We start from the raw sequence: 27,752 nt of genomic DNA, 5'->3' as shown, positions 1-27,752 counted from the left end.
AGTGGTTTATGGTTGTAGATAGTTTTTGTTAGATTTGAACTAGTCATTGCATTGTCTGACCAGGGTAAAATTGAGGCAGGCACTGATTTAGGATTAGTTGTGGTCGCGGTAAGTTCTGACAAGCTTAGATCGTTGCTTTTCGCCCTTAGCTTTTCTTTAGCTATGCTAAAATCTTCTGTTGTTATTCCCACAGATGTGGGCTCTGATGCGCTTGGATCGTTGATTTTCACCCTTAGCTTTTCTTTAGCAGCATTAAAATCGTCAGTCGCTATTCCCGTAACTGACTTAGTTGAGTCTTGGTTACTGCTCAGAATCCGTTGGGTGACGGTTTCGGATAGGTCCCCTTTTTGTTCAGTTATGTTTGGATTTGCTGAGGGTGATGGCGCGTCATGTTCACTAAGAACTTTTTTGTTAGAAGCTATTGCGAAAAGAGGAAAAAAGTTTGTCGTAGCTGCTGTAGTTTTAGTCCTAGTTTTATTTCTGTTTTTGCGCTGGCGTTTGCGCTCTCTCTTGCTACAGAGTGATAAAGGAGCTAGCTGTACTTCCGAGGTCAAGGATATCTGGGCTGCCGAGCTAGCCACTGTCTCGTGCTCAATGTGGGCTACGCAATCTGGGCTGCCACTTGGAGACCAAGCTTTTTTGATCGTTGCTTCTGTCAGGTCGGCGCCCGTTGAACCTGTTTGGAGTTGGTCAGATGTTGACTGCTCATTTGGCTGTTTTGGGAGGGGAACTATTTCCTCCCTCAGCTGGGAGCCTTGTTTTGTTATTATCCAAGGGTTAGCTTGTTTTTGGGACGTGTTTGGCAATGTTTGCGGTTGTGGGCAAAAAGTTGTTGATGAATTGCCTCCCTTCAACAACTTGACTTCATCTATGACCTTTGATAAGAAGGCTGGAAGCGACGAAAGTGAGTCTATGATTGGGGAACAGCAACAGACCGCCTGGACAAGCTTTGCAGAAGATTGCGCTCCTATTATTAAGTTGTTCAGTTTGTCCAATTTATTGTCAATGCCAGCTGTGAACAGTGCTAGGGTATTCAAAAGGTCTATCTGCACATCCAATTTGTCGGAGTGATAATTTAGTGCATTAACTGTTTGTTGGAAAGTTTGGAGAAGTTGAGGCCAGATACCAATTGCTGTAGGGTCCTCTGGGTTAAGTTTTACGTTTGAAGTATGTTTAGGAGAATTTTGAGTATTTTTAAAGAAAAATGACAAGTCCGCTAAAAACTGGTCATCTGGTACTGATTTTTTAGGCGATTGTGGTGGAGGTGTCATTAATTCTATTCTAGGTGTAAATGCGGTGTGCTGAGGGCTTGGCGCTTCGAAATGGTCCTTTGGTGAGCTTATAGAATGAAGCAGTTCAACTGATCGTAGATTGATATTGCTATGGAGGGTATTTTGCACATGAATTTGAGGAAAAACTAGGTGACTATGAAGAGCCATTGTGGGATCCTTTAATACGACAAGATCTTGGCATGGTTGTAGTACTAATGATTCTATATTCTGAGCTTGGTCTGTAAGGGTGCTTGAGTTTTGTAATTGGCTCTGCGGAAGAATGTGCAACAAAGGTACTTCTTGCTTGCTCATGTTCGTTAATGAGGGGGAATGACCTGATTGCGTTTGTGGAGGGTCGTCGTGTTGGAGGTTTTGTTTTAAAGTTATCCCCTCTGGCTGAGTTGAGGTTACTTCTTTTTGTGTGGATCCAAAAATAAAGACTTCCGGAAGTTGAGCCAAGATTTTACAGGAAGTGTTCTTCTGCAGCTGTTTTGGGGGCGGAGGTTGTAAAGAGAGCGTAATTGTTTCGGCCGTTTGGTCCGATGCTCCAAGATTGGTATCCTCCAGCGGTTGCGAATATGTAGAAGTTTTCGCCATGGGTGGAATTTTTTTGAAATAGTCAAGCAGCTTCAAGGTTTTCGAAGTGTTTGGTGTGTCCTTACCCTTGCCGTTACGACCAAGACTGTTATTGTCGTTACCATTTGGCCTCTGTATTGCCGCCTTTGCTGTAACATTAGAAGCCGTTGGGGGCCCATGGCTACCTTGATCCGGCTCCTCGTCAGAGGACATCTGTTTTGGTTTCCTCCTTTTGGGAGCCACTGCAGATTTCCTAATTTTCCCAGATCTCATAGCTTATAGGTTGAATACTTATTAGAGGTCGGCTGGGACAAGTGCTCTTGCCAGGGGTCCACCGGGAAAACACCAGCGTCGCTCCTCTAAACCGTTGAAACGCCGGAGGACTGATAGTCCAGTGATTCCAACTGTGCTGTCTCCGACAGCCGGATAGTATGGATAGTGTGAATTTTATCCTGTATTTATGTTATGAACTGTGCTATCTTACAGATTTGATTTGATTTGTCAAAACTATTGACAAATGTCTTTTTTCGGTTTTTCAGTAAGATCTACGCCAGATCTACGCCAGCTTTTGTTGGGACCTTTTTCACCTTTGTCACCTTTGGCACCTTTGTCGTGGCACCCCCCCGCTCATATGTGCAACCCAACCCCTACCCCTAACCAGCCTGCGGCCACCTCCTGCCGTACCACACAGGCAAGAGACCGGGAGTCCAAGCCAGGCCTCACCTCACCTCTGTGCTATCCCCCTTAAGGGGGGTCGCATTGGTAATGAGACTGGGAGTGGGGCTCTCCGGTCAGTGGCCGCTATGAGACAGCTAAGTGTCGGGCGCCAGGGGAGGGGAGGGGAGGGGAGAGCGGGGGGAGCAGCCCCAGAGCTGGACAAAGCTGCCCCGTACCCCTGCACGCCCGCAGCCAGGCCGGTAGAGAGGGACAGGAGGGGAGAATGGGCGGGGCGGAGGCACTGAGGGCAGCGAAAGCAAAGAGCTGTGAGAGCGAAGGGCGAGCGGAGGTGAACAGTCCCCGGGGGAGCAGGCGCCAGGAATATAGAGGGAGGACTGGGCAATGTCTAGCAAGCAGCATTAAGCGTCAGCGTCACTGTGAGAGCGTGCGGCTCGGGGGGGGTGGTGGGGGGGGGTCAAGGCTCAGGCCCAAGGCTTTCGCCACACCAGCTCACCTGCCAAAAAGCCCCCACACACCCCACCTTCAGTAGAGAGGGCCCTCAAGCCTCCTCTCCCGTACACCCGTTTTTTTTTTTTTGCCGACTTACCAGCTCCTCAGACGTGCTGCTGCTGCTGCTGCTGATGCTGCTACCCGCGTCCCTCAAAGGTTCCTGCTACCTGTGCCTGCACCTCCAGGTCCGCCGAAAACCCGCAGAGACCCAGAAGGAGGAACCGGCTCTCTCGCTCTCCCGCTCCCGCCTACGTGCGGCGCAGCGGTAACTGCTCAATAGCTGCTCAGCTCAGCCCAACCAGCGGCCGGCGTCCCGCTCCACACCCCGCTCCGCCTACACCCCCAACCACGCCTCAGCTGATGGCGCGCGAAACAACAGTGCGACAGTGGGCAACTCCTCCGTTAGTGGGGCGCGGCCTCGCAAACATTGACCTTAGATGTAGGGAAAACTATATCTTTCATAAGTGGTGCTAGCACCAGCTTACACAGGCTGCAATGGCAGGCTTGTAGTTACAGTTTGAGTGGTCTCCCATGGGTGGCATAATAAATGCTTCAGTCCATGGGAGACCCCTGGAGTACCTATGCCCTGGGTACCTCAGTACCATATACTAGAGACTGATAAGGTCACACCTGTATCCAAACTGGGATGTATCGAAGTACTTAACATATCAATTTAGGGGAGACAGCAGAGACTCTGGTCCTGGTTAGCAGGATCCCAGTCAGACTAGTCAGAAACAGCATAGCACCAGGCAAAAAGTGGGGGTTACCATAAACGCAGATCCTACTTTCCTACACACGCCATATTTGTGGTCTTTTTTTCCAACATCCTGGGGAAAACAAAGGCACCCAGGGTTTGTCATTCCCCTGGAGGGGGACTGAGAAAATAGCCAAAATAAAGCTAATGTTTGGTTGTTTTGTGGAAATAGGAAAAAAGTGCTCTGCAAAAAAGTGTATTTTTTCCTAAAAATTGCATCAATGAAGGGTTTGCTGTGCTAAAGTCACCATTTTCCCGGCTTTCGGGAACATGCAGAGCTGAATCAGAAACACTTTTTTTTTTTTGCCACATTTTTTGCCATTTTTCAAAGAGGTAGCCCATTTTTCCTAATTTTTGTGCTTTCGGTCTACAGTTTGTGGTAGGAACCGGACTGAAACCCATGGGTGATCCAGGAAAGCTACACATTTCTGAAAAGTAGACAGAATTCGGAGTTCAACAAGGGGTCATTTGTGTAGACCCCTCAAGGTGTACCCAAAGAAACTAACTGTTGAAATAAAAAGAAATATTGAAAATGAGTAGAAAAAAACGTCAATTTTCATATTTAACTTCCTTTCGTGATGGCCAATTTACAAAAGGAAAACAGCATTATCTCCGCTATGCCCTTCTGGATGTTGGGATATATAGGGTTTGTAGTTTTTCCAAGAACCCAAGGTACCCAGAGCCAACAACTGAAGTGCTCCTTGGAATGTTTTTCACCGGGTTTAGTGCAATTCATATGGTAAAATATAAAGACGGAGACATGGGTATCAAGAAAACCTATGTATTCCTGAACTAGACACCAGATACAGAGTTTAGGAGTTTGTGGTTATTTGTACATCTTTGAATTTGTGAGTACCCACACTAGCATGTGATTATAGAGGGCATTTTCCAAAAGGTTTTTTTTCTTACACACTGGTTTACATTTGGAAGGCTCAAATGCAGAAAAATGCAATTGCTAATAACAAATGTTATACTATTCTGTATTCCCTCATGTCTGCCGATAAAAATGGTACCTCACTTGTGTGGGTGGGCCTAGTGCCTGCGACAGGAAAGGGCCCAAAGCTCAACATGGGCACGTCACATTTTTCTACGAATAACTGACCTTTTTTTTTTTTTTGCAATGTAGCTAGCTGTGGATTTTGGGACCGAGCTCTGGTAGCACCTAGGGAAACCTAGCAAAACTTAAATAGACATAGGGAATCCTGAGTGCGGTGACTTGTGACTCCCACCAGGTTTTCTTACCCAGAAGCCCTTGCATACCTCAAAGTTTGACTAAAAACACACATTTTCCTCAAAATTCTGTGAGGAAAACGTCAGGACTCTGTAGGGAGCCACAGATTTCTACCATCCAGTATTCCCCCAAGTCTCCTTATCAAAATGGTACCTCACTTGTGTGGGTAGGGCTAGCGCCTGCGACTGGACAGGCACCAAAACAGAACATGGACATATCATGTTTCTACTGAAAATGTATCCTTTTTTTGCAATGGGGCTAGCTGTGGATTTTGGGCCTTAGCTCTGCTGGCATCTAAGAACCTAGCAAATCTGCAGATTTCTTCAAACAAGACATCTAGGGGAATCCAGGGCGGGGTGACTTGTGTGGCTCTCACCAGGGTTTCTTATCCAGAAGCCCTTGCAAACACATGTTCCACACATTTCCCACGCATTTCTGTGATGGAAAGTTCTGGAATCTGCTGGGAGAAACACATTTCCCACCAAATGCCCCTATAAATACGGTACCTCGCTTGTGTGGCTGGGCCTTGTGCCCATGACCGGAACAAATCAAATCAAATAAGCCTTAAGCATGTTAGATCCAGCCCGCCCAACCTATTCTTTTTTTTTTAACAACTTTATTTTATATTTTAATAGGGGTAAAGGGTACACATAGTGATTTCACATTTCTTTACGTTACACATTGCATGATTGTTGGGGCGAGGGATAGAATGTAGTGGAATATGCCTTTGCGTCTAATGTTGGTGATACACAATGATTTGAACTTTGCTCCACCCTGTGTAGTCCTGGGCGGAGTTTGCAGAGTTTTCTGCACTCCGCGGAGCTGGCAGAGTGCAGAAAACTTTGCTTTGCGATGTGCAGCGGGCGCGAGCTGCTGCTTGGGTAGAATTTCTACCTGAGCGGCAGGAATACCAGCACAAACTGCAGGCACTCCGCCATTCGCAGAACTTCGCAGAGTTTTTTGTAACTTCGTGGAGTTCCGCATTGCAAAACTCCATGAACTACGTGCAGGCCTAATGACAATGTTCCTTGGGCTGAGCCACCCCCACCCAGTGCAGTGCTTGTGTGAGCCTATAAGCATCTCGCCTGGTCAAGGCGAATTTCTCAATGACATCCTCCCCACTTAACTTAATCTGCTGGATACTTCTATCTGCAGTTTCCCCACCTGTAGTATAATCCCAGGTGTCAGACTAGATCCAGAAACTTAGAAATGCCTCTCATGCAGTTGAGAGGGTGCGCTGATGTATTGATGACGGAAGTGGTGTAAGATGTCGTCACTGAAGCAACAAAACCCTTTTCAAGTCTGTGGGAGAGGATACGTACGGAAGCAATGCCAATATGGGCCTCAGCAGCAACAGACTACTCATCCCTTTTAAGGGCGAGACCGGGGAGCTGGCCAACAGCATTCAGGCCCCCAGAGGCAATGCACTACTTCAACCCATGCCCATAGGGCCACCCAAAACTGCTTTAAATTGTCCTTAGCGGAACACAATCACCCAATAGGAGGCCATGTCACCTTTCAACTCACTGGATGGAGGAGCATCACATCAGGCCAACAGGTGCTCCAGATTGTGGAACATGGATATTTCCTTCCCTTTCTGTCCTGTCCCTTGGTCATATCAGCCGCACCGCAAAACCTCCTGTAGAACCACTTGTTCATATTCCGCAGAGAAGTTCATGCTCTGTTGGCCAAGGGGGCAGTAGAGAGCTGCTGGAATCAGAGATATAGACTCGCTGATACTCCTTTTTTTTTTCTGGTGTCAAAAAAGGCTAGAGGCCTTTGTACCAGTCTAGACCTTCGCCCTCTGAACTTCTTCCTCCGGAAGGACAAGTTCCAAATACTCAGTGGTCCAAGTCCTGTCTGCCATAGATCCAAGCAGCTGGATGGTAGTGCTGGACTTGCCGAACACATAACTTTTACTTTTCTGTCCTGCAGTCCCACAGGCGTTACCTGCAGTTTGAGGTAGGCCTCAAGGACTTTCAGTTCTCTTTGCTCTCCTTTGCCCTTACCAGTGTACCGTGGGTGTGCATAGAAGTGATGGTAGAGGTCACAGCCCATCTGCAGAGATTGGGAATACCAGTCTTCCCACACCTCAATGACTGGCTGTTGAATGCGGGCAAGATTCAAACAGCTAATCTGTTGTCAACATTGGGCTTTTCCATCAGCGTGCCGAAGTCACACCCGATTCCTTCTCAAAAGCTTCCTTTCATCAGACGTATCCATGACACTCTGCTCTTCTGAGTCTTTCCTTCGTCTCAACCAGTCCAGGACGTTCGGCGTATAAACCATTATTTCAACCTTTGTCCTGGACTTAAGTGAGAGTGGTACTGAGGCTTCTGGACCATTTTACCTCCTTCTTGCTAGTGGACCACGCCAGGTTGCACATGCGATCTCTGGAGTGGGATCTGAAGTTTCAATGGGCTCAGCACCAATAGAACCTGTCGGATTTCATCTAGGAGTCGGAGGAGACTGTAAAAGATCTCCAGTGGTGGCTGCTCGACTACAGCTGGACCGGCAGCAGGCCTCTCTCTCTCGCTCTGTCCCAACCAAAGTTGACGATCATGAAAGATGCATCGTTGCTCGGTTGGGGTCATCATCTGGGAGAGGTGGAGATCAGAGGACTCTGGTCTCCAGTGGAGGCTTATCCAGGGGCGGCTCCTCTGCTAAGGATCAGGAGCGTCGACCCACTGCTTTTCAGCAGTGGAAAAAAGGAAAAATAAAATGGTAATAACACCACGTAATTATCACTTTATTTTTCCCTGCTGAAGCCAGTTTTGAGGCGTGCGGGGCTTGGAGGTCGTTACAGCCAGCAGGGGGAGGAGTGCACTGAAGTGTGCATGACGAATTGGCCGGCCGTCTTGGGCCGACCAAGAAGTCATGCTCACTTAACATGTTCTCCACCCAGCTGTATTGCAAAGCTTGGGTGGAGAACATGCACAGTATCCCACAACCTGTCTGAGCTCCGAACCACGGCGCTCAGACCAATCACGACGCTGCTGTCATGATGGTGACAGCAGCGTCGTGATTGGCTAGGGGATTCTGGGAGCCTGTGTGCTTCCGGTTCACAGAAGGAGAGGAAGCGGCTGGCCGGTAAGTAATCTTTTCTTTTTCTTTTTTTAATCCTGCCACCACTACTGCCCGGGAGCAGCTGCAACTGGGCTCATCTTCTCATGAGCTTGCTGGAGATACTAGTGATTTACTGTCTTGACACTGAAGACGTTCCTCCTGAGCATCTAAAGGGAAATGGTGCAGTTGCTCATGGACAACACGACCGACATGTGGAAGGGCAGTCTGGTTTTGTGGGCCCTTCTCTGGAAGTGGCTGAATGGTCAGGGCATCTCCCTTGTCCCTTAGCACCTGTCTGGATCTTTAAATGCCAGAGTAGGCAAACCCAGCCTCCGTTGCCTAATGGATCCCGAATGGCAGTCTCACTCGGAGGGCAACTTCCAGCAATAGGGAAAATCCTGGCTCAATCTATTTGCCGCTGAAGGGAATGTGCACTACCCAAGGTTTTGCATGTTGAAGGTGCCTTGGTATTCTCCCTCCAAGACATTTTCTGCCTGAATTGGGCTTCGGGAATACTGTACTCCCTTCTGCCCTACCTCTCTTGTGTAGAGTACTGAAAAAGATCAAGAAAGGTCAGTGCCAAATCATTCTAGTGGGCCCGGACTGAGCAGAACTTTTGGCCATGAGCACATGGTCTCCAATTAGGCTGCCCCTTTGGGCGGACCTCCTGTCACAATAGCAGGGACGTGTCTTGCACCCGAGCCTGCACAACTTGCACCTCTGTGTGTGAAGATTGAACGGCAATAGTTGATGGTATTCGATCTTCCTCCTGAAGTGGTTGGTGTCATCTTAGCAGTCAGGCGTCTTCCACCAAAAGTGTAAATGGGGGACGCTGGGAGGAGTTTGTTTTCCGGTGTTCTTCCCATGAAATTCAACCCTTACAAGCCAAGCTGTCCAACATCTGAATGTTTTGTCTTTCTATAACCTAGCAAGGCCTTGCTATGGCAACAGTTAAAGGTTATTTTTTGGCCTTTTCTGTCTTCTTATGTTTGCCTGATCAGCCATCCCTGTTCAGATCACCTGTTGTGATGCCTTTCTTGAAGGGGCTGATCCACATGTTCCTACCAGCACCTTCTGTGATGCTGTAGTGGGACCTCAATTTGGTTCTCACATACCTGATGTGCACAGCTGCTCTCACTGCCTACATCGCCCCTCTACAGATGAGGAAAGGCTCCAACGTCTTAATCCTAAGAGGATCCTAACCCTTAACTCTGATCGGATCAAAGACCATTGATTAGCCAATCAACTGTTTGTGTGCTTCTCTGCAGCAAAAAAGGGAAAAGCTGAGCAAAAGAGAATTATCTCCTTATGCATTAAGATCTGCTATGGGCAAGCCAAAAAGCTGCCCCAGAAGTTTATGGCCAATTCTACTAGAGCAAAGGCTCGTCCCATTGGGTTAGTGTGTGGTGTGCCAGTCCTAGACATCTGCTTTACTCTGATGTGGGCATCCGTCCACACTTTCATGAAGCACTACTACATGGATTGCCAGATCCAGCGGGATGGACTGCCCTTACCAAAAGGACTGAAACCACACAGCCTGAACTCCTTCTCCATCATTTTCCCTGCCACCCTGACCCCTAAAGCAAAAAAACATTAAACAAAGACAGATTAGACAACATACAGAAACCCTTATTGCGGACATATATTATTGCTCTTCCAAAGGCCAGATAAAAGTGGACCTCATGTTCCACACCTTGAGACCTGCTAATTGGAAGAACATCCTCAAGACACATCGGCACATATCCAAAACAACCAACGCCACCCACAGCTGTAAACTTACGATCACACTCCCTAACCGCCCCAAACATAGCTGCAACACCTCTGTAACCATCTACACCAATGGCACAGTCTTGATCCAAGCCAATAACAACAACCTAGAAGCTTTCGACTCCCTCTTCCCCACGCTTCGCAACGCCCCACCACATTCACATAGCGCCCGCCCGTCCATCTTCTTATTCCCTGATAGACCACCCCTCCATGAGATTACACATGAAATTCACAACACCTCCGCCATGCAAGACAACCTCCCTGCTCCAGACAACATCCGACACTCCGTCCACCCCTCCCCGAGAGGTCACAACTCTCCCCCCCTCCCTATTAAATCAGAGCCCTGACACAGACGAGGCTCAACCAACACCATACTGACCAACACCCTCTTCCCCCTTCCATAACCCCCCCCCCCACAAGACCTGCAATGCAAGCCAGCCTCCTCCCTCCAAACATCATCCTCCACTCTGTGTACCCCTCCCCACAGCATCCAATTCTCTCCCACCTACCAAATCTAATCAGAACCCTGACACAGATGAGGCTTTCCAACCCCCCCGGCCAACACCCACCCCCACCTTCCTTAATCCCCCACTCTCAACAGACAACCTGCGCTCACAAGGCGCTACCCTTGACGCCTATCTCTCTCCCTCCACTGCCACACAAGAGATGGCAGCGGGAACCATGCCGAGACCGCCCACCCTCTATATTCAGAGACCCCTCTTCCCTTCCCTACTTTAAGAAAAACCAGCGACTGGCCCTGCTCGAAAGCCAGCGAGAAACGGTAATTCTGGGCCTCTCCGAAATATTACAGAACCTCACCACACTCAGAAAGCCCGCCCAACATCCACATCCGACACCCCCCCTACCCCATCCGCCAACTCTAATCACTCAAAGCCCGAGACCCAACAACTCAGTTGGAATACAGCCCCCCTCCCAAACCAGGCTCAGAGACCCAAAAGAACAAGAGCCCCCATGTCCACAAAGGAAGCGATGGATCTTGCCTCCACATTTGACACAACCACTACTGTCGCCTCTAGCTCCAGGATTCAGGTGATCACAGGTATGGGTAGAGACTGCCCCCCCACCAGACCCTCAAGGCCCCCAGCCCTCCTCACCAATATCCCCAGGGTTCCTTTAACGAAGAATCCCAATAACATAACATAATATGTGTATTTGTAAAGCACACGTTCACCACTACGGGTATCTTGGTGCTGAATAACAGATGTTTGTTGTTACCCAACTCAGTGGTACTCATTTTATCGACCTTAGATGGATGAAAGGCTGTGTGGACCCACCGGGATTTGAACCTGTGACCATGAGGTCGAACACAGGCTCCTGCAGTAGACGCATTAGTCCACTGAGCCACCAGACCCGGCAATAACGAGAGATCCAACACCAACTGCAAGCTCATTAACTGCATTATGGACCAAATAGCCCCCCTGAAACAAAAAAGAGCCAGAAACTTTCCTTCCAGATCATGGTTCAATACAGACTTAAACTCAAAAAGAAGAGAACTAAGAGCGGCAGAAAGACTGTGGCAAAACAACCCGTCCACAATCCTTCGAGATAGACTCAAAGCAGTAAGAGGGAGATACAATAAACACATAAAAAATGAAAAAAGTTCCTTCTTTTGCAACACCCTTGACAAAGCAAAGAACAGACCTAAGGAACTATTCAGCTTCATCAGGCAAACCTTCAAACCCCCCATGACACAAGTTATGGCCTCCAAAGACCTGTGTGACAACTTTGCCAATTTCTTCAATGACAAAATCTCGAAGATAGAACTCTCCTTGGACGTACAAAGCAGTCCACACAATAGTAAATCGCCCACTGAGTCAGAAGATATCACACCCAAGCACCCTCCTAACTTATGTAAATCTTTCAACCCCATCTCCGAAGCAGAGCTCATCACAATGATCTCCAACACCAAACCCTCAGCACACGTCATGGATCCCCTACCTGCCCAACTGGCCAAAAAGCTCAAACTATGCCTAGCCCCGCACTGGACTAAGATTATAAACAGCTCCTTGAGTACTGGAGTCATGCCTGACTGTCTCAAAATCGGCCAAGTCACTCCTCTACTGAAAAAACCTGGCGTGGACACAAACGATCTGAACAACTTCAGACCCGACTTTAACCTCCCTCTCCTAGCGAAAATTCAGTAAAGATGTGTTCTCCTTCAACTCACTCAACACCTAGACAGCACCAATCTTCTTGATCCGCATCAATCGGGGTTCAGAAAAGGTTACAGTACAGAGTCAGCGATCCTAAATGAAATAGACGATGTGCACATATCTCTGGATAAAGTTCAATGCTGCCTACTCATACTCTTGGATCTATCGGCAGTCTTCGACACGGTTGACCACAAACTGCTCATCAAAGCACTTCAAGAAAGGGCAGGAGCAGAGGAGGTGGTCCTACAGTGGTTCACCTCTTTCCTACAGAACCGCACCCAAAGTATAAAAATCAAGAACTTCTCATCTGACCCACTCCCTGTATGTAGGGGTGTCCCCCAAGGATCGGTACTCTCCCCACAACTTTTCAACATCTATATGGAGCCCCTTACCTCCATACTAAAAAAAAAAAAAAACAACATTCCCTTCCACCTCTATGCAGACGATACCCAAATATATCTGGGAAACCTCCTCCATCGAAGACATCCAGAGACTGAACGCCACTCTACGAGAAGTCCAGCACTGGCTCTCATGCAACCACTTAAAACTAAATCAGGACAAGACTGAAATACTCCTTATCTCCAACAAAGAGGAGAACCCCCAAATCACAGAATATATAAAAGCCATCGAGGCTCTAAACCACAACCTCACCCTAGCTGATTCTGCAAAATCATTGGGAATCACTCTGGACCCCAAACTAGACATAAACAAACACATCAAAAACACCGCAAAGTGCGCCTTCCTCAACCTTAAACTACTCAGCAAAATAAAACCCTTCATCCCTCCGAGTGACCTCAAACAAGCTACACAATCCCTGGTACAGTCCAGACTGGACTTCGGGATTGCAACCCTCACAGGAGCAGCAAAGTCCCATCTTGCTCCACTCAGATCAACTCTGAACACAGCAGCCAGAATGGTCATCGAAGTTATGATCACATCTCGCCTGCACTCAGAGCTAAAATGGCTCCCTGTTGAAATGCGTGTCAACTCAGAACCCCCTGTTGCACACAGGGAAACCCACCTACCTGTCTGCTAACTCCAGAAGGCCGGTCAGTCAAGAACCCTAAGGAGCTCAAACACTACTCCTTATCACACCAAAATCTTGCAGAGAAAAAAACGCATCTCGACCCTTCGCAGGAAGTGCGCCGAAAATATGTAACTCCCTTCCAGTCCATATCAGGACTCACCCCTCCTACTTAACATTCAATCGCAGCTCAAGGACCTCCTCCTCAACCGATCTCTCCCAAATGGATAGCTACAAACCAGTCGCCGAAGACAAACCATAGTAGCACATGGACACTTTGTCATCAAAGACCTCTACCTCACTCTCTGCATAACTACCTCCCGCCCCCCCCCCCCCCCCCCCCTTGTCCGAACCCCTCCGGGAGTCACTGGATCCTCTACGACTACCTAAGCGAGGCGTCATTTGTTCCCTGTACATTCTACTGCGATAACTGTCATATGTTCCCTGTACATTCTACTGCGATAACTTACTTTAAGAGTGACATTTTGCACTCCACGTCGATATTATGCGATGCGTCTTGGGACATTGTATATACCAATTGGCATAATGTATCCTACAAGTGATTCATGCTGTAAAGCACTCCGATACCTTTGGGTCCGGCTAGCGCTATATGAAACTCATAAAATAAATAAATGGACACTTCGCCCAATCTGTCCTGCAGGATTTTCAGGTCTGAGCAATTCCACAGACCCACCACCTGGCTAGGTACTACTTTGGTATCAATTCACAAGGCTAGGAATCTGTAGTTAGAGATGTCTATCAGAAGAACAAGTTCTCATAACACAAAAATGCAAACGTGGGCAAAAAACATCAACCCACGACCATGGGAAACTCACCCAGCCATGTTCTAGCAAGAGCATTACCACAGAAGTGGAACCGAGCAAGAGGGTAACACCCAGAATATTCCACTGTGCCATGTTTAATGTGTTTAATATGAAGCACTGTTGTAAATTCTACTATCTATGGTCATTTTTCAAATTCCTGCAAACGCATGTCGATATAATGACTGTATTATATCAACTTGTAACAAGAAATGCTAAAACCCAATAAACAAATTTAAACAAAAAATCTGAAAAACAAGTTATTTACCTTATGTACTGCCTTTTCTAGTAGAGACTCTACCTGCATTTTCCTTTCTGCCCACCTTACTCCCCATTCTGGGAATAGACTTATGCAGTCCATTAATAAGATCCAACTCGATAGATTTGCACACTGGCATAGTTTGATTTCTTTCGGCTCCACATCGAACGACATGGGCAAAGATCAGAAAGAGACTGACATCAGCATGTGGAGGTGGTGCAGATATATTGTCACCAATTACACATCTGGGGTGGGAAGGATCCAACATGGAGCTGCACTACGCAATCTACCGTTGCACAAAGGAATTGCTGATGAAAAGTCTCCAGATCCAGTCTAGCCTTGGAGGTATTCAAAAGGTGAGAAATCTGTGGTTAGGTACAGTATCTACCAGAAAAGGTGTTACCAAAGATAAGTAACTTGTTCTTCAGAGTAAGCCTTTTTTGTGGTTTGTGGAAATATACTCAGTATGTTTTCAGATACTTATGCAACTAAAACATTTTGGGTTGATTTTTAAAGGTTAAAGGTAAAGATATTTTGACAATATACCTGCCTGCATCCACCTCTGGTTTGCCCGATTGAAGTTCCTGTGCAGCAAGCTTTATGGCCAATTTGAGTGGGCAAGGAATATGACTTTAAGCCCTGCGCAGTAAGCTCTGGACTTATGACACAGCAGCTCAGTGGCCATGGAGAGTGGGCAGAGGACTCTGAGCAGGTCCTTCTTTGCACCAGGAGTTTCAGCTGCGCTCAGCAGGCACTTGGTGTATATGAACTGAGAATAGAAGTGCATCCACATAACCCAAACGAAACCTCCGCTCCACCAACCTCCTCCTCGCCGAAAGCCCGCGCATCCGCAGAGCAGGGGTAAGATCCTTCTCCTATGTCGCGGCCAAGACCTGGAACGAGCTCCCCACCGACATCAGACGCGCCTCCTCCCTGAACACCTTCAAGAAGGCTTATAATTCCCTTGATTGATTTATCACTACCAAACCTTAAAACACTGGAAAACCTCTGTTAAAGGCAGTTAAGTTTGGTAATCTGCAGATCTGAACAAAAAATGAGGTTAGATCAAAAACAATATTTTAATATATCTCATTTGAAAGGGCATTATATTGAAAAAGCCCCAAAAATCTAGTGCAGTGCACTTGACCTCATATATGTCACAGCTAAAAAATAAAAAAAAACACATTACATACATAATTGAAACTGGTATAAGTACTAGTGCACTCAAAATTTTAATGTAGGTCTGATTCAAAAATCGGGCCTTTCACTGTCCCTACACCAGGCTGGATTAAGAACCATGTTTATATGCCTCTCTGATTAGAGGTGCTGAGTATTAGGCTTGCCCAAATGCATACCCTGTGTACGAAGTGGGCACTTTAAAGGTGGTAAAGACTCATTCCTTTACCAGTCTCTTTAGTTCCATCTTGAAGAAGGCTTCTGTTGAGATCTACAGCACTTACCACAATTCAGATTGGGAGACATGCATAATACAGATCTTCTTTGGTACTTGGTGTAGCACATTTATGGGTTACTTTACCAGAAAATGCTCTGTAATATTTGAATAGTTCCATGATCTTGTTCTAGTGATGATTCATTTGATTTTAGGCCATGATTGAAATCATCTAAATAAGCATAGATATTGTTAATAAATGTAAGCAATGTGAAGTTTCTTTGTTTCAATTGTCCATGTAGAATTCAGCCTTTGAGTCAGACAGAGATGTTTACGAGGAATGGACTTTTGGAGATTTCTTCAGCGAAGATGGGATAGTTCTTGATCCAAAGGTGGTGCTGCCTGTTGCCTACGAAGTGGTTACAGCTCTGATGCCATGTGCTTCTGGTATGCCATAAATTCACTCACATTTATTTTTTATCATTGTATGTTAGGCTAACATTTTTTATGTGTTTTAATGTACTCGTTTTCTAATAAGAGACTAGAATAAGACATTTAAGCGCACAACATGGAATACACCTAACTTGATATTTTTTATTTCATTATAAACGAGCATTGACAAAGCTAATTGACCTTGCTTTTTGTTAAAGGAAGTGCTTGGTAATAGTTGGCTGACTATGCATGTTGCTCCCATCTGCCTTTGAAAAAATATACCACAATGAAGCAAATTATCGGGCTACAACAATATGGAAGCTGTGATCCCCCCCAGCCGCGTTTAATAAGAAGCTTGGATCCTCGGTTGTAAGTTACGCAGATGACAGCCAGATAGTAGTATCATTTGCTGGTAACCCAAAAGCCACAGCAATCGGATTTCATAGCTGCATGCTGGAGATCAGCAATTGGCTGTCCAACAATTGCTTAAAGTTAAATTCCGGCAAAACCCAGGTGCTCCTGCTGGGCAACATCTTTTTGGTCCTCTACCTGGTGGTCCCAGGAACTAGGAATCCTCCCAACACTGTTCTCTAAAGCAGTGGTGTGGAATTCAATTAAATATCTACTTGTCCAAGGGACAGGTTGCTCCATAAATCTACATGTCCGGTAACAAAATCCACTTGCCACTTTGGTGCCATGTAGTGGAGCGACAAATTATGGCAGCAATCTCATGATATAAGGTTTTTGATCTAGCCTCTCTGATTATGCCAGGGCTCATACCATAGTAGTGTTTGAATACTTGCTATCCCCTTATGTTGCCACATTTCCGCAGAAATGCATAGTGGGGCTGAAGGTAGTGGTAAGCAATAATGCCAGGGATAGAATGCCCTTTTGAGTCTGTTCAAACCTACCAACTTGCATGTGTTAAGGGTTTTCAACAACTCTTCTCTAATCTTTTCCCATACTGAGAAATGTTGGAAATTTACTCCTGACAATGGCGGACGTAAACTTTCTGTCAGATTTGGGGAAAAAAAGTGGTTGGAGTGAAAGTGAACTTGCAAACACTCAGATTTTCGCATGAGCAAATCTAGACATGCAAATTTGCTCATGCTAAAATGTAGTTCACAAATATTTTCTAGGAGTACTATTTCTTTCCTACTTCTGTAAATTCTTGGGTAATCACAAAATGAAAGGACATATACCATGGGTGCACTTTTGAGACTTTCTTTAATAATTGGGCCCCTAATTTGGTCTGGCGTTGACCGTGACCTTTTGTGTTTATTAAAATTCTGTCTGTCTGTATCAGCGGACTTCACTGTGAGTGACAGCATTCTGCTCTTTCAAGGTGCATATTGGCACACAAAGTAGTTTTGTTCAGTGCCAGTAACTACTGTGGCAGTGTGTGCTTTTTGGGACCCAAAAACAATTTTTGCTTTTGCCAATGTTTGTTATAATGGTGAGGGCCCGGAAACTCCCACACCAATAAGGTTTTACAAAAGCCATGCCAAAACACGTCACCCATTGACTAAACTAAAAAGCTGACCACCAATTTCAGACTTCCTGGGTTTGTCAATGCTTGTTTACTTTTGTTTCCCATAATCTTATTGAAACTTGTTACACTGACATTCCATGAATATTTTTGGGAAATACTAGCATGCATAAACACATGTTACTAAATGATGCTGTAAAGAAATGGTACCTGACATTTTACAATTGTTTAGCAAAACTTTTTTTCCCTGTTTTTAATTTTTTTATGGCGAGAAAGCAAAACACATAATTGATGGACAGAATGCAGAACAAATCAAAACATACACCCCCAGTCGAGATCTGTATTAATTCCATCATTCTTTTGCTTGCCATGCCACCCCAGTTTAGACCTGACCATATGCAAATCGGTCTTGACCCTGTGCCTCATGGGAACAGTCCAGCCGAACTGCTAAGCCAGGTCCTCCCTGGACAGGAACCAAGCATCCTAGGACCGGTTTCGGGTTTCACCCCATATCAGCCAGGATAGCTTGAATCCAGTGGCACAGTGAGCCCGGGACCCACATCTGGGCATACCAGGCACACTTAGGGCGAGAAAGCAAAAGACACACAATTAATGGACAGAATGCAGAACAAATCAAAACATTCAACCCCAGTCAAGAGATCTGGGTTAAATCCATAATTCTTTGGCTCACCATGCCACCCCAGTTTAGACCTTGCTTGTTTCCAGTCCAGCAAGAACCTATACTTGTTTCCAGTCCAGCGAGAACATGGCCTGGCAGTTCGGGCTGAATTGTTTCCATTGGGGGCAGGGTCAAGACTCATTTGCATATGGCTGGGTTCAAACCAGAATGGCAGTGGGAGCAAAAAACATGATGGATTTTGGCCCAGATCTCTGTACTGGGGTGAATGTATGACATTGTTCTGAATTCTGTCCATCAAACAAGCATTGGCAAATTCAACGAATTTGACAAATGTTTTCCAGAAAAACTTTGGTATCAATGCAATTACTTAGTTACTTTAGGTGACCATCTCCTGCAGGGAGCCACTCAGGAGGACCAGCAAGGTCCACTGAAACAATAACCTCTCTAAGAAAAGCAGTCTCCAGTTAAGTTCCAACATCGGTGGCTCCTTGCCATTGACCTCTTGAGTTGTCCTGATGCAAGGGATACAGGATGCTCAAGGGTCCTGTGCAGTCGACGGGGGTCTTCGTAGGGATCGGCTTCCTTCAAACTCCTCTCAAGCTTGGCAGAAGTCCAGATGCCACTAGACTACCAGTCGCCCGGTACGTTGGTTTCAGCGGATCTCTTTTTTTTGGCAGCAACTTATCTTCTGGGCGACCAAACTGCACTTTAATGACTCTCCCGGGTCCAGCAGACTGAGACTACTTTTGAGCGCCTTGTCCTGGTCCCTGGTGCTGCACGAGTGAGTAGCGGCGATTTGAAGATTCGGACTACCAACATGCCCCAACCGGCTTCTGCAGCTGTTGTGGCCCTGTGCTACGTATTTACCCTTGGAGTCTTTTGCTTCGGCTGGGCTCCGGAATTGACTTCTCCACAAGAAGGACAGAGTAGGCAGCCACCAGGTTCATGCCTTCCTGAGCAAGGACAAATTCAAGATGCTCATCTTGACTCCAGTCTCGTCTGTCCTCAACACTGGAGACTGGATGGTAGCGTTGAACCTGCAGGATGCTTATTTTTATATGCCTATCCTGCTAGCCTGTAGGTGCAACATGCAATTCACTGTGGACATCCAGCATTTTCAGTTCACTGTGCTCCCATTTGGTCTCATCAGTGCCCCTCTGGTGTTTACGAAAGTGATGGTGGTAGTTGAAGCCGGTTTTCCGAAGTCCGCGTTCCAGTCTTCCCCTACCTCAAGTACTGACTGCGGAGGGCGAGCTCGCCCCACGCAGTCAACACCCACCATAAGACTAGGGCAAACTGCCTAATTTCGTTGGGGTTCACTAGAAAAGTGCCAAAGTCACACAGGCTCCTTCTTGGATGCTCCCTTTCATCAGGGCCATTCTCTACATGGTACAGTTTTGTGCCTTTCCCCGGAGAAGAGAGTCCAGGACATAATCCCGATGTTTCTGCCTGTATCCTGGATATCGGTGAGGATGACTTTGAGGCTGCTAGGACTGATGACCTGCTGCGTCCTGATGGTGAAGCATGCCAGGTGGCACATGTGGGTTCTGCAGTTCAATTTGAAGTCCCAGTGGGCACATCGGGAAGAGCCCCCAGGTCACATGCAGATTTTGGAGGAGAGTGCAAAATATCTGCAGTGGTGTCTGCTGGACCACAATTGGGTCAGTGGCACACTTCTCTCCCTATCCTACCCAGAGCTGACAGTGGTGACTTATGCATCGCTTTTGGGTTTTGGAGGCCTTGTGGAGTGGTTGAGATCAGAGGCATCTGTTCTCCAACAGAGGCTTGGCTCCACATCAATGTTTTGGAGTTGTTTGCCATTGGCTTCTTGTTGAAGGCCTTCCTATTATCCATCAAAACAAGGCTAGTGCAGGTATTCATGGACAACACCCCTGCCATGTGGTAATACAACAAGCAGGGCAGGGTAGGGTCATGGACTCTGTTAGGCCTCTGGAAGGGATTGGAACGCCAGGGAATTTTCCTGGTGGTGCAACAACCTGGTGGGATCACTAAACACCAGGGCAGAGAATCAGTTGTTGATTCCTAGGGGATCACGCATGGCAGTTACAGCTGGAGTGGGCACATGGACTCTTCAGTGACTGGAGAGGGAACACATAATGTCAGTACTTTTGCATGTTGGAGTTTCCAAGGTGTCTCTCGCTAGGAGACAAATTCTACTAAGAGTGGATCTTGGGACTCTTGTAAGTCTTTTTGCCGATACCCCTCCTGCTCGAGTTCTGAAGATGATCAAGCATGCCTGGGCCGAAGTCATCCTAGTGGCACTGGATAGGAGCGATCTCTCGTTGGATTGTACTCTTCATTAAAATCTGCTACATGTTAGCCATCAGAGGGATTGTGTGCATGTGAGGAAGTGGGGCGTATTATATGCTGTGGTTGTGATCCCTCGCCATGTAATACACTTTCAACCCTTCTTAGGACCAGTCAGGCTTCATTAGTTAAACCGTAGCTCAATCCTGGTAGCTGTGGCTTCGAGCAATCAACCTTCAACAAAGGAACAAGTAAGTGTAAAGCCTTTAACAGCACTAAAACAATTGAAGAAAGAAACCCGATTCTCCAGAAATCCAACACTAACTTATAAAAATAAACTGTATTTTTATGAAATTATGGGCACCAACAATACAAAGTTCCACCGGAGAGTTCTGGAGATATATATTTTTTAAAGAAACAATAAACCAAGACTTTTTTCTCAACCTTGAAAAAAAAGTAGTGGCAAATTCAACAAATTTGACAGACACCTGGAAACGTTTTCAGCAAAAGGTTACATCAAGTGTGAATGTGGTTATTTAGAATTAGTTTGGCCAACCACCTCAGGCGGTGAGCCCGCCAGGAGGACTAACCAGGTTCAAAGGAACAGTTACCTGCACAAGCGAAGCAGTCTCAAGTCCAGTTTCAGTGTCAGTGGTTGGTTGCTATTCGCTTCTATGGAGGGGTCCTGGTTCAAGGGATACTGGATGCTGAAGATGCTTAAGGATGCTGAAGATGCTGTGCGGTCAGCGGTGGTCTTCCTGGGGCTATTCCTCAGTCCATGGTGTTGCTGGGGTGACTTTTGCCACTGGGGTCGATGTCCCGCAAAGTCCTCTCGATTCAGTCACCACTTGGGTGCTGGTTGCCGAGCACAATTAAATCAGCGGTTACCTCCTTTTGGCAATAATTCTTCTGGGTGACCAAACTGCACTCAGACGGTTCTCCCGGACTGGGATGCAACTCGCTTAGTATATGCACTTACTCCATTTTGTTGAATCATGGTACATCATTGTACAGAATGGTGTGTCCTAGTGGGCAGAGGTTTGTTATTCCATTTTGCAGGACCTTTAGTAAGAGGGTGTGCAGAGTCTTGGTGCCCGATTGTGTGGATTGTTGGTACTACGGGGTTCATTGTGTGTGTCCCCCAAGGCTTGACCGATGTGTTCCAGTGGATGAAGCTGGCGTGTTCCAAGGTGTGGTGCCGTTGTATTTCAGTGTAGAGTGTCTTGTTGTTTCTGCTCTGGGAGCCTCCACGGTAGTTGAGTGGCCTGGAGTGCTCACTTGAATGTGCTTTGTTGCTCCTTTGTCTGAAGCATTTATGCCACTTGTATGTGCGCTCATGAGCTCAGTTGGACCGGTGTGCCCATTCCAGGGATCGAAGACGCGTATCTGTGCAAACATGGATGGGCTTTCTGTGCAAGTTCGCATGCGCTAATCCTGGGCACGAATGAGAATGGCCAGTGGTGTGAAGATTTTATGGAGTATGTTTGCCTTTCAGTTCAGTTAAACTTGTATTTTTGGTATTCGATGGCAGAAGCAGGAAACGCTTGGGTGAAACTGCTTGCTTTTGTACCATGAGCCAAGAAAGAATGGTCTATTCACGTGCCAGAGTAGCATCACAAGTGTCCCTTCCTGTCTTATCTGCCTGTAAAAATGGTCTGCCCAAACCGTGATGTGTAAATTGCACACATCCCAGTTGGGGGCATTGTCTTCACACTTGCCGCACTATTTCCTGTGTCTATCTTGACTTCCTTATTTTAACTGTTCTTTTCATGTTTATTTATTTATATATTCACACCAAGGTTCAATTCATTTTCTTTTTTGTTCGAGGCATGTGGGCTGCTGAATTCATATCTGTGCATAGATCGCCGCCTAGTGTTGGGTCCGGATGTTTGCACGTTGTTGTCCTGGAAGAGTCTTCGAAGTATCCTTGGATAGGTGACTCCTCCCCTGGACTACAGTGCGCATGGGCATCCTCTCCATCCTCAGATTGTTTTTTTCCGCCATTGGGTTCGGATGTGCTATCTTAGCTCAAGTTAGGAAAAAATTTTGTCGAGGCCACAAGGCCTTTAGTTCGCGTCGGTACTGTTTATCGATCGGTTTTCGATACTCTCTGTTAGTTTACTAACTTTCAGCACCGACTTTGTTCGCATTTACCTGTCCATCAACTACTTCGACGATGGAATCGAGGACGCCATTCAAAAGGTGTCCGGTATGTAATGCGAAGTACCCACACATCGACGTCCATCCGGTGTGCAACAAATGCCTTTCGCCGGACCACGACGAGTCGACATGTATGGCCTGTGCCCGGTTCCGTTCAAAGAAGACTCTGCGGAATCGTCGAGCGGCGAGGCTCGAAGCGCAGCACGCGGCACCGGCCCCAGCTGACATCTTCGACGACGCGGACGACGTCGAAGAAGTAGAAGTCTTACCCTCCAGTCCCGTTTCCGACCAAGAACCCGGATCGGACGAGGCCGACGAGTCACTCTTCCACAGAGGTGAAGACGACACCGAGGTAGGAGACGACGAGGAGGCCTTAGGGGCCGAAGAGAGTAGCTCCGATGATGAACAAGGCCTACCTGTTCAAACCGAGAATTCACCAGTGCCACAGACTATGGCTCCGGTCGAGGGATCGCCTTCGGGCCTTACCCGAGACCTATCACGCAGTCCTTCGGCCCCGCCCTCGGGCCCGGCCTCGGACGTTCAGCGGCAGCCATTACCGCTTAAGCCAGCTGGTTTCCCTTCCACGAAACCGAAACCGAAAGCTGCTCAGGTTCCTACGAAACCGAAACTGAAAGTGGCGCTAGTCGGATCGAGGCCTTCAACACCTTCGACGCCGGCGCACCGTGTCGGCACCGACCGCACCAAGGGGGACTTCGGTGCCGAACTCGAGACGGGCGACATGGGAGTCGACAAACGGAAGAAGGCCATCGGCGCCGAAAAACCTGCTCGGTTACCGGCGTCGACGCCACCGACACCGAGGGCCGTCCCGCCTGCTACGCCTCGCAGCACTCCCTCGACGACACCGAAACCTCACGTGTCGAAGACGTCGACGGTGATCTCCGCACCTCGGCTCGATGCACCACGGGCGCAGAAGATATCTGCAGCCGCCTCGACGACCCTGGCGGGGGCCCCGACCTCTAAGGCGCCCCGAGTACGGCCTGGCGCAATGCCAGGCTGCAAAACCAAGGCTGCCCTCCAGGACCAGTCGGGTTCGATCGATCCAGCGGTTTCGTCGGTGCCGACCAGCATTACCTTCGGCTTGCCTCCATCCACAATCCCGAAGGCGTTTCAACTCAGGACACAGGCCACCAAAACTGCGGTTACGCCTGTCGAGCCGTCTCCGTCACGCGTCATCGACGCCGACACTGGCAGGATGATTCTCCACGACCGAAGGATAACTTCGGAACCGCCATTGGAACCTTTCAGGATCCCGCTAAAGAGGAAGCTGCCTGTGGACACAGAACCTCTCCTGTATGAACCCTTTCATTCACCCTACCAGGATCCACACCGGGCCTCCCCCACACGCTCCGACACGGATGCATTGGAGGACTACATGGGTGAACAAGTCCCCTACCATGTGGACACGGACCCTGATGACCAGCAGGACCCTGACCAAACTTGGGGCGACCCTGCAGACCCCAGTGCACCTCTTGATGCACAGGACCCACAACTATATGGGGCAAAAACGTCACCCACAGAGGATACTGCGGCGTTCAACGCTCTGATTGAACGGGCGGCGAACAACCATGATGTACAGCTTCACTCTGATATCATCGAAGATGACTTTCTAATGGACACCTTTGCATCCTCAGAAAGACATGTAAAGACTCTGCCAATGTTGAAGGGGGTCCTTAAGCCAGCCACTGACATTTTCAGGGAACCCACCAGGGCACGAGTGATAAACCCCAGGATCGATAAGAAATACAGGTCAGCACCTGGGGATCCTACTTACATCAGAGGACAATTACCACTCGACTCCATCGTTGTGGCGAATGCCCGCAAGAGGGCACACTCGCAGACAACCGGTGACGCTCCTCCCCCGGACAAGGAGTCCAAGGTGCTGGAGACCTCCGGCAAGCGAGTTGCCGCACAAGCTGCAAGCATATGGCGCATAGCTAACACTCAAGCGCTCCTCGCTCGCTACGATAGGGCGCACTATGACACAATGGAGCAACTCCTTCAACACCTCCCTGACCCCTACAAAGAAGGTGCAGAAATCCTTATCAGAGAGGGACAGCTACTCACAAATGCTGCCATCAAATGTGCACTAGACGCTGCTGACACGGCTGCCAGGGCCATCAACACTAGCGTCATCCTACGACGTCACGCCTGGCTACGTATCTCAGGATTCAAGCCTGAGGTACAAAACAATATCCTTAATCAGCCCGTCAACCCCGACTTTTTGTTCGGGCCTGAGGTTGACGCCACCCTCGAGAAGATAAAAAAGGACACGGACACTGCAAAGTCCATGGGCGCCCTACAAACTCAGTCCTTTCGGAGCGGCTCCTTTCGTCGCCCCGGAAACAAGGGAGCAGGCAGAGGACAGGGGTCACAACAAACATATAACAAGGGTAATACGCAGACCACCTACGATAAGAACACCCGAGGTGGCTATCGTGGCTCCAGTACCAAGGGCAGAGGACGTGGCTACGGCAACACCAGGTCCTCCCCCAAGAACAAGCAGTGACGCCCTCTCCCTTCCTCCCGACCACATAACACCTGTCGGGGGAAGGCTACAACGGTTCCTGTCCACGTGGAACTCCATCACCACGGACAGGTGGGTCAAAGATATTATAAAATACGGTTACTGTCTGGAGTTAACTTCCACTCCACCCACAATACCACCAAGAAACCGTCCTATGTCCTCAGAGCACTTGACGCTCTTACAGCAAGAGGTAGAAAGTATGCTTCTAAAAGGCGCTATCGAGGTCGTACCCGTCCACCAGCGGGGCACGGGGGTTTACTCCCTATACTTCTTAATTCCAAAAAAGGACGGGTCGCTCAGGCCTATATTAGACCTGAGACCCCTGAACCAGTACATTCTTTCGGAGCACTTTCACATGCTCACTCTACAGCAAGTCCTTCCGCTTCTCCAGCAGGGAGACTTCCTAGCATCACTGGACCTCAAGGATGCGTATTTTCACATACCCATCCACCCCTCACACAAAAAATACCTCAGGTTCACTGTTCAGGGGCAGCACTATCAGTTCAAAGTCCTTCCCTTCGGCGTGACAACAGCGCCCAGGGTTTTCACAAAGTGCCTAGCTACGGTGGCGGCACATTTACGGAGACAGCACATACACGTCTACCCCTACCTAGACGACTGGCTCGTTCAAGCGAGATCAGCCCAGCAATGTGCAAGCCACGTGTCCCGTACCATTCACCTTCTTCACAGTCTGGGATTCTCACTAAATTACCCAAAGTCTCATCTCCAGCCCGCACACGTACAACAGTACCTAGGTGCGACTATAGACACTCTGGCGGCCACAGCTCAGCCAAATTTAGTGAGGATCAACGGCATACAAGCGCTGATCTCCAAGTTCAGACCCAACCACTCGCTTCCAGCGCGAGTGTTTATGCAGTTGATAGGCATGATGGCCTCCTGCATCTTCATAGTCCCGCACGCGAGATTACATATGCGCCCACTTCAGGAGTGCCTAGCACGTCAGTGGAATCAGGCTCAAGGACAGTTGAAAGACCTAGTGTTGGTGAGCGGTCGGGCATACAACTCTCTGCATTGGTGGAATCCACAAAACCTTTGCAAGGGCCGACCGTTCCAAGAGCCTGTTCCACAAATAGTACTGACAGCGGACGCGTCTCTCCAGGGATGGGGAGCTCATGTACTCCACTACACAGTGCAGGGACTATGGACGACACAACAGAAGAAGATGCACATCAACCTTCTGGAACTGATGGCAATCTTCCTGGCCATGAAGGCTTTCAAAGTACATCTGTGCAACAAGGTCGTGTTGATCCGGACGGACAACATGACCGCAATGTACTACATACAGAAGCAGGGAGGGACACACTCTCCACAGTTGTCTCATCTGGCTCAGAGCATGTGGAAGTGGGCCATTCAGAGGAACATGTTCCTCATGGCGGAACACCTCCCCGGCAAGGACAACCAGATGGCGGATCTGCTCAGCAGACACAGCCACCAGATGCACGAGTGGGAGTTACACCCATCGGTACTCCAACCGTACTTCCAGCAGTGGGGTCACCCAGAAATAGACCTATTCGCGACAAGCGAAAACGCAAAATGCCAAAGCTTCGCCGCCAGATTCCCACACCCGCAGTCGCAGGGCAATGCGATATGGATGAACTGGTCCGGCAAATTTGCGTACGCTTTTCCTCCAGCACCGTTGATACCGCTGGTGGCTCGCAAACTCCGACAACACTCCCTGACACTCGTCCTAGTTGCTCCCACGTGGGCACGCCAGCCGTGGTACACCACCTTCCTCGAACTTTCCGTGGTACCGCATCAAAGGCTGCGGATCAAACCCGCGCATCTGACGCAGAACCATGGAGAGGTTCAGCACCCAGATCCGCAACAGCTGAACCTGGCGATCTGGCTCCTGAAGTCCTAGAGTTTGGCTATCTCAATCTGCCACCTGACTGTATGGACATCATCAAGGAGGCCAGGAGACCCACTACAAGAGCTTGCTATGCAGCCAAATGGAAACGGTTCGTCATTTATTGCGGTAATAATGACATTAACCCGCTGGACGCATCCATCCACAACATCATATGTTACCTCTTACACCTATACCGATGCAATCTGGCGTACACCTCTATACGGGTCCATTTGACCGCAATATCAGCCTATCTGCAAACCAGGCAGCACCTCTCTCTCTTCAGAGTGCCTGCCATCAAAGCATTCTTGGAAGGACTCAAACGAGTCATTCCACCTAGTCACCCACCGGCTCCAATGTGGAACCTCAACTTGGTCCTCACACGCCTGATGGGTCCACCCTTTGAACCTCTACACTCATGCGAGATTCAATTCCTTACCTGGAAAGTAGCCTTCCTGGTAGCGATCACTTCCCTAAGAAGAGTTAGTGAACTCCAGGCACTAACCGTTCAAGAGCCATTTATTCAGGTTCACGCCAACAGGGTCGTACTACGTACCAACCCCAAATTCATGCCCAAGGTAATATCGCAGTTCCACATGAACCAGACTATTGAACTGCCCGTTTTCTTCCAAAACCCACAAACTGTTGCAGAGAGGGCATTACATACACTAGATGTACGGAGGGCCCTCATGTACTACATCGACAGGACTAAACCCTTCAGGAAGACAAAACAACTGTTCGTTGCCTTTGCCCCACACCACAAAGGTAACGCCATCTCCAAAGCAGGGATAGCCAGATGGATAGTTAAGTGTATTCAAATCTGTTATCAAAAGGCAAAACGCACATTAACT

At 48.1% G+C, this 27,752-nt stretch overlaps 1 protein-coding gene across 2 annotated transcripts in view; it reads left to right on the top strand.

Moving 5' to 3' along the window:
- Window positions 1-27,752, top strand: part of KNTC1 (kinetochore associated 1) — a 1,031,844-nt gene that overhangs the window by 348,611 nt on the left and 655,481 nt on the right. For both annotated transcript variants that reach the window (XM_085636469.1, XM_085636468.1), the window contains exon 37: window positions 15,803-15,947. In XM_085636469.1, coding sequence (XP_085492595.1) covers window positions 15,803-15,947 — 145 coding nt within the window. The remainder of the gene's footprint in view (window positions 1-15,802; window positions 15,948-27,752) is intronic.

Source organism: Triturus cristatus, chromosome 11, assembly GCF_964204655.1.
Source record: "Triturus cristatus chromosome 11, aTriCri1.1, whole genome shotgun sequence".
Taxonomy (NCBI): Eukaryota; Metazoa; Chordata; class Amphibia; order Caudata; family Salamandridae; genus Triturus; species Triturus cristatus.
The sequence above is the reverse complement of the archived record's forward strand: the minus strand, read 5'-3'. Positions and strand labels throughout refer to the sequence as shown.